The sequence below is a fragment of the Balaenoptera acutorostrata genome, chromosome 3 (assembly GCF_949987535.1).
Source record: "Balaenoptera acutorostrata chromosome 3, mBalAcu1.1, whole genome shotgun sequence".
Classification (NCBI taxonomy): Eukaryota; Metazoa; Chordata; class Mammalia; order Artiodactyla; family Balaenopteridae; genus Balaenoptera; species Balaenoptera acutorostrata.
Window position 1 is genome coordinate 165,324,235 of NC_080066.1, and position 20,076 is coordinate 165,344,310.

Sequence of the window (20,076 nt, forward strand, 5' to 3'; positions counted from 1 at the left end):
AACACCAGCCTGTTACACTATTTTAACAGCTCAAGACCAAATGGGTGAGAGCATCAGAATTCAAACATATCACACTGAAAAGATGGGAAAAGCCTAAGGGGGGACCCCTGGTTCCCTGGTTGGAGCCCTCAAAGCTCGGTGACATCTCAGCTGGTGACAACTCATCTCTCAGCAGCTCAACCACACACTCACTAACAACCAACAGAACAGGAATGTCACCTTAGGTGGCACCAGCAGGGGCACCAGACATGGGGGCTTGTCTCCCTGTTCTCAGTGCCAGCCACACCGATCATTCGACAGTTACCGAGTCCCAGAGTCGGATGGGCACTTGAGAATCAAAGATGGACGGCACCCCACCACCACCACCTTGAGTGACTGTGAGCCTTAGGGGGGAAATGGATCCAACAACAAACCCCCTCGCCATAGGGGAAGGCGTCACAGCAGAGGCTGGCAGCTCCTAAGAGAACCAAGGAACCTTCTCAGAGGCATAGCATATGTCCTGATTTTTGAAGCATAGCTAGATCAAGAGGGAAATGTCAGGAGGAGATGAGCCGAGGAGACAATACATCAGCTTTTCAAACAAGACCATAAGGGGGTGTCTGCTTCACCTTCACATGCCCAAGACCTGAGGACCCTGGAAATCCCCTCCACAGACAATAAATGGATACCATTATCCAAAATGGTCCATGCCAGCCACCTTTCTGTATTTGAAAAGCTTTGGAGTGGGACAAGAATTACACTGTCTGGGAGTTGATTCTGACCTAGAATTAGAAACAATTGGTGGCAGTTCTAGAAAGGCAGATTTGGGGCTCAAAACAACTAATTTCTAATGATTGTAACTTTCCTACAATGAAGACATCTCCAGGCAAGTAGGGACACCTATCATTAGAGGGGTCAGGCAGAAGCTAAACCATCACAGGTCAGAGCTGCGAAGCAGGGGTTCTCCTCTCATCCAGCCTCCGAAGCACCTTCCAAGTAACTCGAAGATTTGCTGATTCTGTTCTGAAGAGAGTACCACTCGTTTGGATGCCTCATTTCCAACACGTGTATTGAACAGTAATCTCTAGAGTCCACAGATCATCAGAACAGGAAAAATCTGCCAAAGAGCACTGTTTATGAAAAGAGCTTATATGTCAAATTATTCATTATTTGTCTGCACCTATGGCCAAAGGACTGGAATTCTTGCTTTGAGGCTTCAGTGATGGAGGAAAGAAGGTTGCTGTCAAAAATAGTAAAAATATAACTTCTTATTTTTATGTCAGTAATGATAAAGAGAGGTGCTTTCTTCCCGCAAAACTACTTTTTTTAACTTTCCATTGTGGTTGCCATGGTGATTTGAGCTGGTGCCTGACTCCTGCTATGAGACCCTGGCTCCCTGCTGTGGTCCAGCGTGTTCATGGCTGACACTCCCAGTTTCTCTTCAGGGACCTTGGGGTTCTGTTTGAAACGCTACATGGTACATTATAAACACACATACATACACATACACAAATACAAGACAGTGCAAACTAAGTAAAATCGCCAGAAATCCCATTCAAAGAGGACTTCTGTTAATATCGTGAACATACTCTGGAAAATTCTCTTGTTGCCTCTATTATTTAATGTGTGTGGGCTCACGTGTACACTGCTTTTTACATAAAATGGATCATAATGTACTTGATCTTTTGAAACCTTAATTTATCACTTGAAATGTCATGCGATGGTCATTGATCTTGAGCAACAAACATAATAACATCTAATATTCACTGAGAGCTCAAAAGGAGACATTGTATTAACTCATTCAATTCTCATAAAACCCCAGCCAAGAAGGTTATCTATTATGTCTACTTTGCTGTTATTATCTCTATTTTTCAAATGGCAAAAATGAGTACATTCCAAGATCTCAAAGCTAGTAAGTGGTAGAATCGGGGTTCAAACCCAGGCTCTCTAGTTCCAAAGCCTGTGCACTTAATTGCCACATGACACTGTCCCTGAGAATGCCCCTCTTCTTCAAAGGCTATTTTGTGGTGTAAATGCACTGCCATTTATTTCCTCAGTCCCCATTTGATGGGCATTTAGTTTGCAATATTTTGCAACTGAGAGCAACACTCTGATAACAGTACTCTGATGCTTGGATATGCCTCCTGTTACCATCATGAGATGATTTCCTTCTTTGGCAGAGACTCCTCAAAGCAGGATTGCTAAATCAGGGGATTGACCTGCCTTTTACAAAGGTTTTCTGACCTTACAGTGGAATGAGAGTGCCTCTTCCGCCCACATCCTGGCCGATACCAATTTTGTCATTGGTAATTTCAGTTGCAGTTTTTGACTGTAATAAGGTTGACAGCTTTTCATTTCTATTGACCTCCTGGTTTTCTTCTTTTGAGTTACATGTCTTTTCCTTTGCCTGTTTTTTAAATTAGCACCCTTATCTTTTCCTGGTTAGCTTCTCACAGCTCTCACTGTGTACGTGCCAGGGGGCATCATTATGGGCAGTAGATTGGCTCCTTCAGCACCTACCCTAAACTCCTCCTGTTCCAGGGGAGCTGAAAACCACACTTTCCAGACCCCCTTGCAGCTAAGATTGCAAATCTGCTATCGTGCTACCCGTGGGACATGCTGGCAGGAAACTTGGGAAATTGAGTCGGCACACCAGGCACATGTGGCACTCACGTTTGTTGCTCTGGGGTCACTGGGCTCCATGGGGCTTGTGAATCAACAGTGCTGGCTAAAGCTTCCTGATCTTTGTCTCACAACGGTGACCCTGGGATCCAGTGACCATGACAGGAGACAGCAGCTTCCTCTGCAGCTTCCTGGGTGAACCAGAGCAGCAGTTGCCCTGGCAGGCCAGCTCTGAGATCTGCCCTCCCAACAATTCAGGAACCGCTTAATTCCTTGTGTTAAATCCCTTCCTGCTTAACGAGCCAGAGTGGGTTCTATAATCTGCAACTGAACCACTAAATGTTAAACCATGCTAAACATGTCTTAAAATATTTTTCCAAGTTTGCCATTTAACTTACAATACTGTTTCTGCTGTTCCCTTGCCATTTAAACAATATTTTGTTTGTAGTCATATTTTAAAACACTTTATCTTCATTTATGGCATCCCTGGAAAATGTTTTTCCATGGCAAGTTGATAAATGCTGTATTTTCTTTCAGTACAATTATTACTTACTCTTTGCAATTTGTATGTGTGTATTGGAGGAGAGAGGGGCACAAGAACTATGAGAACTGCTGTAATCAAATAATCCCGGTGATTTTTAAATGTCATCTATAGACACTTGAATGCAGACTTCATTCTATCACAAGGGTTGGCAAATTTTTTCTGTAAAGGAACAGACAGTAAATATTTTTTTGACTGCTCAAATGGTCTCCGTTGCAACTACTCAGCTCTGCCTTTGTACCATGGAAGTTGCCATAGATTATATGTAAATGATGGGCGTGGCTGTATTTGGCCTGCTAGTCTTAGATTACCGACCCCTGTTCTACATCCCCTATTTGTTTATTCCTGGGCCATTATCATGCTCACTGCATGACTACAACTTTAAGTTCTTTCTCATTATACTTCTTTACAAATCTGTTCTGGCTATTCTTGAATATCTATTTCCCTAGAGGAACTTTAGAATTGTTTTTTCAAGTGAAGAAAATCTTACCGGAATTACAATCAGAGAATTGCTTAATTCATTAATAAATTTAGAGGGAATGTCATCCTTACAAAATTATCTTCCAATCTCCATTTATTCAAGTCTCCTATTATCAAGAATTTTGTTCCTAAAGGGGCAATGTAGGCACAAAGTCCAGTCCTAGTTCTATCACTTCCTGGCAGTGTGACTTTGGGCAAGTTACTTCTCTGTGCTTTTATTTTCTCATCAGTAAAATGTGAATAGTAGCATTTCTCTTGCAAGGTGTTGGGAGAATTCAATGATTTGCCTGGAACATAGAAAGCACTGTTCACCTGGTGCTCTAAACTTGTTGTCACATCTGTTAAATCATAGTGGTTATTGCTGTGGGCATCCCATCTATTTCTAACTTTAAAAACTGGTTCTAGTGTTTCACCATCAAGCATAATGAAAACCTATTGAAATTTCCCTAATATGATCTATTACTATTTTACTGTTTTGTTTATCCAGAATATATATTGACTTTTATCAAATGCCTTTGCCACATCTATTGAAATCACCATACTTTTCCCTCTTCTTTATCCATCAAAATAGACAATTACTTTAGCAGATTTCCCCTATTGATCCATCTGTGATTTGTTAAAATGAACCTCTCTAGGCCACGGTGCTAACCTTTTATGCATTGCTATGCTTTAGTTGCTTATGCTTTATTTGGGAATTTTATATCAATGTTCTTAGGAAAGATTAAATTGCTTAACTAACTTTTGGGTTTTTTTTAAACATATTTATTGGAGTATAATTGCTTTACAATGGTGTGTTAGTTTCTGCTTTATAAAAAAGTGACTCAGCTACACATATACATATATCCCTTTACTAACTGTTTTTAAGAGATACCCTCACCCATTATTTTATACCAATGGTGTGCTTGCTTCAGAAAGATAATTCAGAAGCTTTACTTCTTTTTCTCTGTTCTAGAACCCTTTTAAACAGCCTTGGAACCATCTGGTCCTCAATATTTTAAAATTATCCAAGCGGACACTGTTTGTGTCTGATGTTTTACAGCAAATGGCTCAATTTCTTCCATGATAATTGATCGCTTTCTTTTTTCTTTTCAATTCATCTTGAGTCAGTTTTATTAAGGTCATTTCTTACAAAAGCATTCATTTAGCCTATTTTTTCCACTTGTTAGAAGATAATCTGTGCTCAGATTTACTGGTTACAGAAAAGCCATAAAAATTTTCTAGTTCACATTTGTTTAGCTTTAATTATTTCTTTCCTTAGGTTTATTCATTAAGTTTTAATTAAAAAGAAAAATAGCCCACTGTTATATATACCTCACTCTGTGATTTCATACAAGCCTTCCGTGCCCTGTCCTCCGCACCCCAACCGAATGCACAGTCTTTAACAGTCCTTACAAATGCCGCCCAATATGAGCAGAAGCCCCCAGACTACATGAGCCAGGACACAGGAAGGGGAGAAAGGCAAAGAAAAACAATGGTCACTGGGGCAGGAGCCTACAGAAATGACTCTCAACGCCGACTACACATCAGAATCACCTGGGATGCTTTTAAAATAAATGCCAGGGCCTGGACCTCTCTCCAAACTAGTTAAACCAGACCCTTAGGGGTGGAACCTGGGCATCCATATTTTAGGTCTCCTCAGATGATTCTATGTGCACCCATGGTTGAGAACAACAAGGCTCTAGAAATATGGAGGGAGGGAAAAAATAAAACCTTTAAAGGAATGTGGCATTATGGTCTCCAACCCACATCCACTCAAAGACTTGAGCCCTAGATCAAGTCAGTCCCGTGGATCAGCTTTAGGAGTTCTGTTCCAGACACAGTGGCTTAGGTCTCGCCGTAGGAGCCTGAGAAACAGGATCTCATCCTCACCACCTAACACAGACTTCTGGCATTAGTAATGCCTCAGGGGGAAAATAAAAACTCCCATACACAAAAATCGAAAAATTCTGTCCCAACAAGGTGGAAGAGCAGTGCCTGAGGCATAGAAACCAGAGTCAGTTCTTGGGGCTCACTGCTCTCCTCTGCGTCTGCGCAAAGGCACCATTTCCTCTGAAAGGTTTAGCATCATGGGAATAAGCCCTGGAAATAAGATTTCAATGTCTCTCATCTATGATCTAGAAGTCATACGCCACAGGATGGCATTTTCAAACGGAACGTACGGTTCAGAAGAAAGTCCCTTGACTCTCAAACAAGATAAGGTAGAAACTTTATTGCACAATTATTCTCCACTCAACCTCATTCTTTTCCTCCCCAAATACCCAACCATCTTTAGCTAACCCAGCAGGTCAGTCTTTTCCTATTTTATTCTTCCATTATTTTTTAAGGCTCAGTAACTTATCTTTAGTGCTGGATAACATGTCAGCTAGTCAGGCTTTAAAAATTCCCCATATTTAAGCTAACAGTAGTTTTATACATTTCATATGATAATCAATGGCAACCCTGAAACCTCCAGCCTCCGTAGTATTTCAGGATGGAGTCAGACAGAGTAATCCAGGTCCTAACACTCACTATGTTTGTATCCTTGGGCACGTTTTCAAATTTTAGTTTTAAATATTACCTACCTCATGGGATAGTTATGAAGATGGAATGAGATAACTCATGAAAAGTGCTTCACACAGTGCCTGCCGCCTCGTAAACACTACGTCCACTCATCCAACAGCTATTTATTTGTTGTGTTCTGTAGTACGCATCACGGACTGGGCTAGGCACAACGGATAGAGTGATGAGGAAAATCAAACTTGATCCCTGCTTCCATGGAGCTTACAAACTAATTCTCAATAGATGCCGGCTTTTATTATTTCAAGATGCTAAGAGTGGGAATGATCCTTTCGCTGCTAAAAATAAATGGTGTGAGCGGTACAGCAAGAATTTGCAGCTTTTTACTTGGGCTTGCTTATTCCCAGATGGCAGGTATTTGTAGAGTTAAGTTTCATGGAAAGAAACAAATGCAGCCCTGAAGGGCTGGATAGCTTTCTGACTTCGATTAAACTTGAAATGACAGGGTTTGGGGCGGGGGGTGGGTATAGGTAGAGGCTGAGACAACCAACTTCCTGCTTCCAAGAAGTCTTCGCAGTGCATTATAACTTTTAAGTCACTTCGCGTCTCTGTGCTTTAGTTTCTTCCTCCGCCAAATGAAGATAATGTGCCAGACTCTAAGATCCCTGCCAGCTCCAACATTTTCCAGTAATTTTAAGTGTGTGTATGTGGCTTTTGTTTTACCCTAAAAACAATGATGATTCAGGTCTGCCAGATTTAATATAGCAGTACTGAAAATCACTAGGCAAAATGCTTTTCCACAGATTGAGATCTTAAATAACACTAACAAAGATAAGCACCAGGTGGCAGAGGCTGGTAGCTGTTGGCCCCAATATTCACTTGCCCTTTCTCCTGGGCAACTGAACCTAAATTTATTTGGAGTGTCAACATGCACAGCTAAAAGACCTTAATTCCCAGCCTCTCTGGTGACTCTGGCTAGAATGTTACTAAATTCCAGTCAATGACATGTCCATTGGTCTTTCCAGTACATCTTCTCAAATGGGAAGGGCCAGGCCCTTTTTCCCCTCAGGAAGAGCAGTCAACAAGAAGCATATATGGGAAGAAAAATGCTACTGAAACATGCAAAAGAGTAATTTTCAAAAGTCAATTATTTTTAGCAAGCTTTTTACTTAAACATCACCATAAGCCAACAAGCCATATGCACTCTCTTTAGAGGATTAGGTAAATGGTTCTTACACCCTTTATACTGCTAGGGGAGGGAAATGTCATCACAGAGTAATTGTAGGCTTTTCATTCGACTTTCATTCACAAATGTTTATGATCATTGAAGGTTTCCCATGCACTCTTCTATCCTCTATAAAAAATAGCCAAAAACCCTTGTGTCTTAAGTTACATTTTTATTAGAAAATGTAATGCAGTACTCCAAATGGAAGATTTTATCTACTTCCATTTAAGAATGCCAAAATGCACTTCTATGATAAAGGCATCTCTATTAGAGCTCTCCAGAGAAACAGGACCACCATGATGTATACATCTAGAGAGAGAGATCTATTTTAAGGAACTGGCTCACACACCTGGGAAGGCTTGGCAAGTCCAAAATCTGCCGAGTAGGCCAGCAGGCTGGAGACCCAGGGAAGAGTTGCAGTTTGAGTCCAAAAGCCATCCACTGGCAGATTTCCCTCTCCTTCAAGGAAGTTCAGTCTTTTTTTAAATTAAGGCCTTCAGCTGACTGCATGAGGCTCACGCACGTCATGGAGGGTAATCTGCTTCACTAAAAGTCTACTCATTTAAATGTTCGTCTCATCTAAAAAATACCTTCACAGAAACATCTAGAATAATACTTGACCAAATATCTGGGTATCATGGCTTAGCCAAGTTGACACATAAAATTAAACATTCTAGCATCTTAGGTAATTTTCTTTGCAAACCTTAATTATTTGCAAAGGTAATCACAGTTTATGTAAATCTGTCACAGAGGGTATGCAGGAAGAGACTCTGGGAGGCTCTGTGGCCTGGACTGGCCAGGGGAGGCTATACCTGAGAAACTGATCTTCAACTTACCCAGTCTTACAGGAAATTCTCAGATGATCCTGGGGTTCTTACCAGTTACACAGAAGGAGTAGCCAGGCACACCTCTAGTCTCCAGAGCAATTGGAAAGAGACAAGAGCGTAGAGATACCCTGAATCCCATTTGTAAACAATCTGACCATATTCCCACCCGTTAGACAGTATCACAAGCAGCTGAGAAATCTTATGAGCCTTCAGGGCCAGAAAGTGTGCAATCCCACCTGGGAGGATGCCATAGTGTCCCCCACACTGAAGAGCCATACACAGGTAAGTTTACTATCATTTACGTACTTTAAGGGAAATTGTATCCTCTGCCTATGTCTAGTAGGGTCTTGCAATTGATTGGCTGACAGCCTGTTTGTTATCAAACAGAGCAGTAAATCCACTGCAGCAATATCATAAATGCCAAAGTCCACACTGATTCCCAAAGCACATGATACCACCTTGCATATCAATCTTTAACACGGGCTTAAAAACACTCCCCACATTGTGTTCAATACCTACCGCACAATTCAAAAACATTAATCAATGCAATCTGTTAAACAGATGCAGAAAGTAATAAACTGTCTTTCCAGTATAATCTTCAAATCGCTGAATTTCATGCTTCCCTCCCTCAGTGAATGTGAAAATCATAAATATCCTGTTGGAATAAAATCACTTCAAGCTTCTCGCCCAACAATCCCCACAATTCCTCAAAGTGTTTGCATTTTTTTCTAGTTGAGTAACAATTATCAATTATATGGAGCATCAAGTTCAATTTTTTTGGAGAAGGAAGGAAAGAGGGAGGAAGAGAGAAGGAAGGAACAATAAGGTGGAAAAGGAGGGAGAAGGAGGAGGAGAAGGAAGAGGAAGGAGAAGAGGGAGGAGGAGGGGGCTGAGGAAGAAGGATGAGGAGGAGGAGGGGGAGGAGAAGGAGGATGATGATGACGTGATGATGAGGAGGAGGAAGAGGAGGAGGAGGAGGAGAAAAGGAAGAAGAAGGAGGAGGAGAACGTGTTTTAAAACAGTTTCAAACTATCCATGGGCTAGAATAAAGCAAAAAGGCTATTTTCAGAATAATACAATCAAATTATAGTACTTCCAACATACAGCGAAAACAAGTAGTTCTTTCAAGTGAAAGAAAAATATCAAGATAAGAGAAAAATCAAGTGTTAGAAAGAATCCACCTATGAGCAAAACTGGGGCTTCTAAATCATGCCTCTTGATTACCGCTTGACTCTAGTCTAACTTACCACAGTGTTTGGACGCCATGATAGTTTGAAATATTACTAATAGTCCTGTGAGAATGATAAACTAGCCTTTTTTAAGGTCACATATCTCGAAGAATGGCATCTGCCACAAAGCTTATCTATATTACTTTAGGATGAAGTAAAATACCATTTGCAAAATGATTTCACTCGAGGAAGCCATTTTGCTGGAGTGAAAACGTACAAGGCATTGTATGGTCATCTGCACTATGGGAAACAATGGATAGCAAACCGTACTGATTTGGAAAAAAAGTTACCTCTTCAGGTAAGCAAGATTTGAATTAAATAAAGAAACGCAGATTTACAAGCCACAGAATTACAGAGCAACAGCTGGAAGGAGTCTCAGCAAGCAGCCTCGCTTCTCTGCTTATAGAAACAGCAGCTTCAGCCCAGAAGGCTTAAGAGATTCAATCAGCCAATGAGTAAGAGAGCAGGCGTTGAACCCAGACCTTAGGACTCACGTTCAAAACCGTTATCGTGGCGCTCCTCCAAGTGTGACTTTTAGGTGCCTGCTATGATCTGAATGTTTATGTCTCCCCCAAATTCATATGTTGAAATCCTAATGCCCAATATGATGGTATTGGGATGTGGGGCATTTGGGAGGTGATTAGGTCATGAGGGTAAGGGATTATTATTTTCATAAAAGGGCTCCAGAGAGATCCCTAGCCCCTTCCACTGCATGAGGACTCAGTGAAGAGCCGCTATGAGCCAGAAGGGGAGCCCTCACCAGAAGGGGAGCATGCTGGTGCCTGGATCTTGGACTTCGCAGCCTCCAGAACTGTAAGAAATAAATGTTTGTTGTTTATAAGCCACCCAGTGTGTGGTGTTTTGTTCTAGCAGCCAAGTAGCTAAGACAGTATGTGAAGTAACTTTAGCCATTTACAAAGTGTTTTCATCTAGAGGCTTGGTTTGTCTGCTTTGATAAATACAATTCATGGTTCCCAGTACCCATATATAAACACAGTGTATCAAATCAAACCTGACCAGAAATCAAGTCCTTGCTGAGCACCTACTAATACTGTGCACCAATACAGGGAATGCAGAAGCATGAGACATTCCTCACCCAAAGGGTTAAAAGCTACTTGAGAAGATCAAGCTGCCACCTGAAACAGCGTCAAAGTTATAATGACATGTGGTTCATATTATTAGTGTTAAAAGATTTTGGAAAAGACCATGAAGGCTAAATATTAAATTAAATGAATTGAGAGTTCCATTTTCAGCCATGAAAGAATAGTAACTAGAAATGGACCAGTCCTTCTGCTGTAACCGGCTGTTTCAGAAAGTAGACAACACACCCCAGGACTGTGATCCCTGAAAGAAGGGAAATAAGTGAGGCAAGCCCTGTGATCCCCTATTTCTACATGGAGGAATTTATCAGATTCCAGTACACAGAGGGGAAATACAGAGTATGGGGGCGGGGTCTTATAGAGCCGTGGAGATAAGGTTCAGAGTTGAAGGAGGCTGAGACACCTGAAATTTGCAGTGCAGAGCACCTGGGAGAAGGAAGCTACGCAGAATGAGGTCCAGAAATCTGCAGAGGGGTTCATTTGCATCTTTGGCTCTAGGCTAAGCTATGTATTCATAGTGTGAATCTCCATGGGCCAGGCAAAGCATCACCAGGGAGAGAATAGTTACAAAGGACCTAGTAGCTGAACAACCATTAAAATTCTCACAGAGCTGGGAGATCCTCAAGATCTGAACTACAGTGGAGCTGTATAGTGGTGAACTCATTCAACTCCCAGAGAATTCCACGCTTTAAGAACAGGGCTACTCCAGACCTGGAGTAAAGGCTACTCTGGATCTGCCCTGACAAAGCTCTAAAAGCTCCAAAAGAATCAAACTGTCAGAGCTGAAAGGAGAAATAGAAAACACAATTGTATTCAGACACTTTAACACTCCCCTCTCAATAATTTATAGAACAAGTGGACAGAAAATCAATAAGGACATAGACTTCTTAAACAACACTGTCAACCAACATGACTTAATATTTTGAAACATTACAGTCATACACTGCAGAATCTGTATTCTTTTTCAAGGGAACATCAACTAAGATAAATTGGGTCACAAAACAAGTTGATATATATTTTAAATAATTGAAATCAAACAGAATATTCTCTAACCAAAGCATATTCTCTAACATAATTTAGTTAAACATCAATAATAAAAAAGAAATCTAAAACATTCTCAAATAATTGGAAATCAACCACCATGCTTCTAATTAACACAAAGTTCAAAAAACACAAGGGAAATTAGAAAACACTTTGAACTGAATGAAAATAAAAACATGACATATCAAGATATGGGAGATCCAGTTACATTAGTGGTTAGAGAAAATTTTAGTATTAAATGCCTATATCTAAGAAAAAGAGGATCCAAAATCAAAAATCTAAGCTGACATCTTAAGACGCTAGAAAAAGAGAAAAAGAGAAAATTAAACCCAAAGTAAGCTGAAGAAAATAAATAACAAAGGTACAAGCAGCAATCAATAAAATAGAAAATAAAGAAACCTAAGGAAAAAAATCTAAGAAACCAAAATCTGGTTCTTTGAAAGATAAATAAAATTTACAAAACTCTAACTATACTAATATAAAAAGAGAAAATGCACAAAGTGGCCATATCAGGAATGTCTTACAGACAATAAAAAGGAAATACTGTAAACCAGTTTATGCCAATAGACAATTTATATAAAATGGACAAATTCCTTGAAAAACACAAATTGCCAAAACTGACATAAGAAATTTAAAAATTGGAGAACCCTGTTTCTGTTACAGATTCTCAGCCCCAACTCCTCTTCTTTGACCTGCTTTGTGATACTGGAGCTGGGGCCTGTAAACACTTCTCTTTTGCCAGAGAGCAAGGAGGGTAATGCAGGGACATTCAGAGGAAAGGAGCTTTCATCCTTGAGACCATGTGCTTTCTTCTTCCTGCTCCTGTGGTGTGGGGCTAATAGCAGTCCTGGGGACACCCTGTGATGCACCCCTTCCAGTGAGGGCTGGGACAGCCAGTACTTACCCTCCAGTGATTTTCACCAACACTCCAAGAGCTTTCCCAGAAAGTTTCACCAGCACCACAAAAGGTAACTTTCTAGAGAGTTTCAGCAGCATCCCGGGAGGCAGTTTCCCAATGAGTCTCAAATACAGCCCAGAAGGCAGTTTCCTGCTTGCCAGACCCAGTGCTCACCATCCCAGCAAACTCCTATGCCATCCACAGTGCCACAGCCGTACCGCCTCCAATGAGATCTGAATCCTGGCCTTGCAAGGAAGCCCTCTTCCAAATGTGCTCCTGCCTTGAGCACTCTGCCCCAGTCAAGGAAGTGGCTGGTCTCTACGTTTGCCATTTCTGTATTCTTTTGAGGTCTCTTTACCCCTTAGTAGTTAATCCTGTTACTAGTTAGTAACTCTTTACGTTAAGTTTTTCCTAGTGTAGCTTCTGCCTCCTGACTGGACCCTGACCGATACAACTGATGGATTCCATCTAAGATTTAAGAAACTCACAAACTCTTTCAAAAAATAAAGAAGAGGAGGGAACACTTCCCAACTGATTTTATAAAGCACCATCCTGTTATCAAAACCAGACAAAGACATTATACGAAAAAAAAAAAAAACTAGACCAATATTCCACATAAACATAGACACAAAAACCCTTAACCAAATACCCAGAAATCAAATTCACTACTATATAAACAGGGTAATAAACCCCAGTTGGTCATGCTATATCTCAGGAATGCAAAGTTGTTTTAATATGTAAATATCAAACGTGTGATATACCACCTTAATAAAATAAAGGAGAAAAATCATATAACTATGTTATTAGGTATAGGAAAAGCATTTAATACATTAAATCTCTATTCATAATAAAATTCTCAGCACACTGTAAATAGAAGGTAACTTTCCTTAGATAAAGGGAATCTACAAAAAAGAAACTCTACAGTTAACATCACACTCAATGACAAGACACTTTTCTCCTAAGATCAGGAATAAGGCGAGGACATCTGCTCTTACCACTTCTTCCCTACCTTGTACTGGAAGTCCTAACCAGTGCAATAAGACAAGAACATCAGAAATAAAGCAGACATACTGGAAATGATAGGGACAGAGTAAAGGGACAAACCAGGTAATTAAATAGTTAATCCCATTAGGGTATTGTAAGTAAAAAGAAAAAGTATGGGAGGACCCTGTAAGTTAATGATCACTCAAGAAAGCAGGTTTACTTAACCACAAAACCAAGCAGGCCCGCCTAGCAGCAAAACCATGCGACAAAAGCACAAGACATGCCCCAAAACAATAAAACAATGGTGGCATGAGACCCACATCTTGCCCAGTGAGTTCAGTAAGTTAATGATCCCTAGGACATGCTCTCTGCACACATAAAAAACAATAATTTATGGAAAGGTGCTCATTGTACAGAGACCTGAAATAATTTTTACAGTCCTGGCTTGACCATGTAGGGACAAAAAAACTCCCCTGCCTAACCTGGAGGAGAAGCTGGTGATGAAAGCATGACGTCTACTCAAGAATGAAGAAGAAAGTGGTCTTTTCCCCTCCCCACTTTTCCTTTGATTATAAACCTGTAGCCCACCAAGTTCTCGGGCACAGCACCCTCTTGCCCGCCCACTTGTAAGCCTCAAAAGCATCCTGTTCTAATAAACCACTTCTTATCTATCACTTTGCCTCTCACTGAATTCTTTCTGCACTGAGACATAAAGGACTGGGCTCCTCAGAGCCCCCCGAAATGACACCTATATGTTTCAGAAAGGAAGAAGTAAAACTATCTGTATTCACAGATGATATTATTGTATATGCAGAAAATTCTAAGGATTTTATTTTTTTTTAAATGCTACTAAAATAAGTGAATTTAGAAATGCAGTAGGACTGCAGGTTGACAAAAGAAAATCAACTGTATTTCGATGTATGCAAAACAAAGAACTGAAAAATAAAATGAGAAAACACCATTTACAATAACATCAAAAAATAAAAGATTTAAGGATAAATCTAATAAAATATGTATAAGACCTGTACACTGAAAACTACAGAAATTGCTGAGAGATATTATAGAAAGCCTAAAAACATGGAGATGGAACATGCTCACGGATTAAAGGGTCAATATTATTAAGATATCCATTCTCCCCATCTGTACTTCCAGTGTGATCCCAATCAAAATTCCAAAAAGGCCTTTGCAGAAATGAGTCTAAAATTCATGGAAGTGTAAAGGACCTAAATTATCCAAAACAATTCTGAAGAACAAAGTTGGGGGATTTAAACTGAGTTCAAAATGTACTATAAAGCTACAGTAATGAAGACAATGTGGTATTTGCCTAAGGATAGACACACAGATCAGTAGAACAGAATAGAGAGTTTATTATTGGTTGTACACATATATGGTCAATTGATTTTTGACCAAGAAAGGTCTTTTCAACAAATGATGCTGGAAAAACTGAATATCCATATAGGAAAAAACTGAACCTCAATTCTCACCTCTCATCATGTACAAAAATAATGCAAAGTGGATCACAGACCTGAATGTAAAAGCTAAATATATTACACTTCTAGAAGACAAAAGAGAAAATCCTTGTGAACTTGGGGCATACAAAGATTTCTTAGGACACCAAAAAAACACCTACCATGAAAGGAAAACATGATAAATTGGACTTCCAAATTAAAATTTTGTACTCTTCAAAAGATATAGACTTGGAGAAAACTGACAAAATACATATCTGATTTAAAAGAAAAATTGCACCTGGAATGTATAAAGAGCTCTTACAACTCAGTAATAAGACAGAGAACCACATTTTTTAAATGAGCAAAAGATTTGAACAAAAAAAAAAAGAAAAAGATTGGAACAAACATTTCACAAAAAAAATATATGAATGAGAAATAAGTCCTTGAAAAGATGCCCAGCAGCTAATGCACCTACTACAAACTCACAAGACAGGGTTAAAATTAAAAAGAATAACAATAGGAAGCACTGTCAAGAATGCAGAGCAACAGAAACTCTCAAACATTTCTAATGGGAGTGTAAAATCATACAATTATTTTGGAAAACAGTTTGATAGTTTCCTATAAAGTTAAACATACACTTTCCAAAAAGATCAAGCAATTTCACTCCTTGGTATTTACCCAGAAAAAGTGAAAACATATGTCCACACAAAGACTTGTACACAAATGTTCACAACAGCTTTATTTGTAATACCAAAAATTGGGGGGACAAACTGTGGTATACCCCTTCAATGGAATACTCTTTGAAATTAGGAGCAAACCTTTGATATACTCAGCACATAAACAAATCTCAAACACTTTATGCTGAGTAAAAGAAACCATTCATAAAAGGGTACAAAGTGTATGATGCCACTTTTATAATGTTTTGGAACAAAGAAAACTTATCAACAGTAATAGAAATCAGATTGATGGTTGCCTGGGATCGGGGTGGGGATGAGGGGAAATGACTGCACAGGTATACAAGAGAACTTTCTGGAGTGATGGAAATGTTCAATATCTTGGTTATATCCATTTATCAAGACTCATTGAACTGTAAACTTAAAATGGGAACATTTTATTGTATGTAAGCTATACCTCAATAAAGTTAATTTTAAAAAATATGTAGGGACCTAAACTGGAAATCACTTAGACTTGGTTTAAATTTTAAAATTTTCTCTGTAATCTGATTTACTCTAATATTTAGCTTCTTGTCTCCAATAGTAATACAAAACTTCATGTCAGTTTAGTCTACATTAAATCACTACAAATTCCAAAATTGTAGAATTAGTTCAATAGCTTTAAACTTTCATTATAAAAAATTCCAGAATTTACTTTATCCACATGAATAATTGATTTGCTTCTAGGAGGTACACTAATGATTAGATATAAATTATACTGCATGAGAAATATGCTCACCTATACTTAAATATATTTGTACTTTAACAAAAGAAATGCTTCTAACCACACAAAATATTAGAGGATGATCCAATTCTATGAACTAGATAGGTGTTCCTTTTATTCCAGGCATGAGGAGATAAAAGTGTTCATTAGTTATTTTAGTTTGTCACCAGTGCCACAAGAGAAGACAGACCATGAAAGGCACAATGAAATGAAACACAAGAAAACTGCTACAATTTTACCTTTGGACCCACTCACAGCACTGGCTACATAGGGTTTTCTTCCTCCTTCCAGTCACCTGGGAAAATGATCACAGAGAGTTATAAGGGTCACGAGACTAAAAGTCAGACCCAAGAGAATTAAAAAATGCAGATAACCCAATTAATCTGCTAATATTTATTACTGTAGAAATAGCTTTAGAGGTAGTTTATTAATGGGGCATTTTTCAAATCATCCCACTCCTTATATCCATAATTCAAAAGCATCATCTTAAAAAGGAAAAGAAAAAAATACTTTTTAGAGTGTAAGCATAACATGTTGAAGTGGTTTTCAAAAAGCAGAATTTCCAAATTTCACAATTTGTATGGAAACATAAAGACCGCGAATAGCCAAAGCAGTCTTGAGAAAGAAAAACGGAGATGGAAGAATCAGGCTCCCAGACTTCAGACTATACTACAAACCAACAGTAATCAAGACAGTATGGTACTGGCACAAAAACAGAAATATAGATCAATGAACAGGATAGAAAGCCCAGAGATAAACCCATGCACATATGGTCACCTTATCTTTGATAAAGGAGGCAAGAATATACAATGGAGAAAAGACAGCCTCTTCATAAGTGGTGCTGGGAAAACTGGACAGCTACATGTAAATGAATGAAATTAGAACACTTCCTAACACCATACACAAAAATAAACTCAAAATGGATTAAAGCCCTAAATGTAAGGCCAGACACTATCAAACTCTTAGAGGAAAACATAGGCAGAACACTCTATGACATACATCACAGCAAGATCCTTTTTGACCCACCTCCTAGAGAAATGGAGATAAAAACAAAAATAAACAAATGGGACCTAATGAAACTTAAAAGCTTCTGCACATCAAAGGAAACCAGAAACAAGATGAAAAGACAACCCTCAGAATGGGAGAAAATATTTGCAAATGAAGCAACTGACAAAGGATTAATCTCCAAAATTTACAAGCAGCTCATGCAGCTCAATATCAAAAAAACAAACAACTCAATCCAAAAATGGGCAGAAGACCTAAATAGACATTTCTCCAAAGAAGATATACAGATTGCCAACAAACACATGAAAGAATGCTCAACATCATTAATCATTAGAGAAATGCAAATCAAAACTACATTGAGATATCATCTCACACTGGTCAGAATGGCCATCATCAAAAAATCTACAAATAATAAATGCTGGAGAGGGTGTGGAGAAAAGGGAACCCTCTTGCACTCTTGGTGGGAATGTAAATTGGTGCAGCCACTACAGAGAACAGTATGGAGGTTCCTTAAAAAACTAAAAATAGAACTACCATACCACCCAGCAATCCCACTACTGCGCATATACCCTGTGAAAACCATAATTCAAAAAGAGTCATGTACCACAATGTTCATTGCAGCTCTATTTACAATAGCCAGGACGTGGAAGCCACCTAAACGTCCATCGACAGATGAATGGATAAAGAAGATGTGGCAGATATATACAATGGAATATTACTCAGCCATAAAAAGGAACGAAATTGAGTTATTTGTAGTGAGGTGGATGGACCTAGAGTCCGTCATACAGAGTGAAGTAAGTCAGAAAGAGAAAAACAAATACCGTATGCTAACACATATATATGGAATCTAAAAAAAAGAAAAAAAAATGGTCATGAAGAACCTAGGGGCAAGACGGGAATAAAGATGCAGACCTACTAGAGAATGGACTTGAGGATACGGGGAGGGGAAAGAGTAAGCTGGGACAAAGTGAGAGAGTGGCATGGACATATATATACTACCAAATGTAAAACAGATAGCTAGTGGGAAGCAGCCACATAGCACAGGGAGATCAGCTCAGTGCTTTGTGACCACCTAGAGGGGTGGGATAGGGAGGGTGGGAAGGAGGGAGATGCAAGAGGGAAGAGATATGGGGATATATGTATATGTATAGCTGATTCACTTTGTTATAAAGCAGAAACTAACACACCATTATAAAGCAATTATACTCCAATAAAGATGTTAAAAAAAATTATTTTAAATAAAAATAAAATAAAGGTAATACGAACAACAACAACAACAACAAAAGCAGTATTTCCAGTGTTCTTCAGCTTCCTGTTACAGCAGCATTACCCACGACGAGGACACCAGCTCACTAGATACACAGTCAGCATGAATAGATACATCACAGTGATGATCAGGTCCTTGCCATCTGCATGATCATGTGCAAATAAGATGACGAGAGCTACCTCAGCATTAACACAAGCCTTCGAGGTCTGAACACCCAAACCACTCTGCAGGATGGGACCAACGTACCTAGTGTCCTATCTACGGGACGTATCAGGTCATATTAAAGATTCATCTGTTTCCCCTTGGAATTCTAAAAAAAAAAAATCTTCAAGATGATCAAGCAAAAATATATTTTTCTCCTCATTTACTCTTCATTATTTGTAGCTTCCAAAAGCCTCCTATATTGATCCATCAAAACCAGAAATGGCTCTGAACCAAAACCAAAAAGAAAGAAAATCCAGAGAGTGTTCTGTGGCACTCTGTATTAGTGTATGGCTTCCACACGAAAGTTATCAAACTGTGCAAATTCAAAGGAGTGAGTTCCAATCGCAGCCCAGCCATTCTTCGGGAAGTTCACAGAGACGTTCTTCCAGAGAGGCTTGCCATTCAGCGTGCCAGAAGAGAAACCACCCTGGAGTGGGGAGAAACACATCCCTTAAAAACATGTGAAACTGATCCTCTAAAGTCTGTTTCTTAATGGATGGCCCACCTACTTAGTGCAACAAATATCCTTCTCACTTAAGATTTACCACAGCAAAATGATTCCACAAGTTTGAGCAAAAGTTTGAAATACAGAAAAAATTTTCTCAAAGGAGATTCTTAACTATTTATATAAACAGTTTCCAAGGTACAAGAATACCTCAATATTTCCTTGTACTCCACCAAAATGCTGTAAAACCTGCAGAAATGTAACACTTTTCATAACATTATGATAAAATTTTAGATAAAAGCTCACTAAAATAAAAAAACATTTGTCATTTACACGTAGTAGCATGTACATGCATTGTATTGACAGCTTACAGCCACCAGCTCTTCAGACAGGACTGCTGGGGTCAAAATGTTTTATTTATTTATTTATTTTAAAGGCTTTTCTTATTTATTTATTTATTTATTCATTCATTCATTCATTTGGCTGTACCAGGTGTTAGTTGCGGCTCACCTGCTCCTTAGTTGCAGCTCGCCAGCTCCTTAGTTGTGGCATGCGAACTCTTAGTTGCAGCATAGCATGTGGGATCTAGTTCCCTGAGCAGGGATCGAAGCCAGGCCCCCTGCGCTGGGAGCACAGAGTCTTAACCACTGCGCCACCAGGGAAGTCCCTCAAAATGTTTATTTAAGGTCTTCATTAAGGAGCCTCATCCCAGCTGGGCGAGGAGTAATTAACCTTCGTTTCATTGTTTTATCCTCATGTACAGAATACCACTTCAAAGTTGTATCAAGAGCCTACCCTTAAGTTAGAAAAACAGTAACCATCAGTTAAACTGATGACTGGGGAGAGGC

General features: G+C 39.2%; 1 protein-coding gene across 4 annotated transcripts in view; it reads right to left on the reverse strand.

Moving 5' to 3' along the window:
- Nucleotides 1-20,076, reverse strand: part of GALC (galactosylceramidase) — a 97,733-nt gene that overhangs the window by 14,241 nt on the left and 63,416 nt on the right. For 3 of the 4 annotated variants that reach the window (XM_057543201.1, XM_057543204.1, XM_057543203.1), the window contains 2 exons: nt 18,826-19,210; nt 14,773-16,602 (listed from right to left, as the gene is read on the reverse strand). In XM_057543201.1, the coding sequence (XP_057399184.1) occupies nt 19,064-19,210 (147 nt within the window). In that variant the 3' untranslated portion in view covers nt 14,773-16,602; nt 18,826-19,063. Of the gene's footprint in view, nt 1-14,772; nt 16,603-18,825; nt 19,211-20,076 lie in introns of those variants that run through there. The other variant, XM_057543202.1, reaches the window with a different exon arrangement.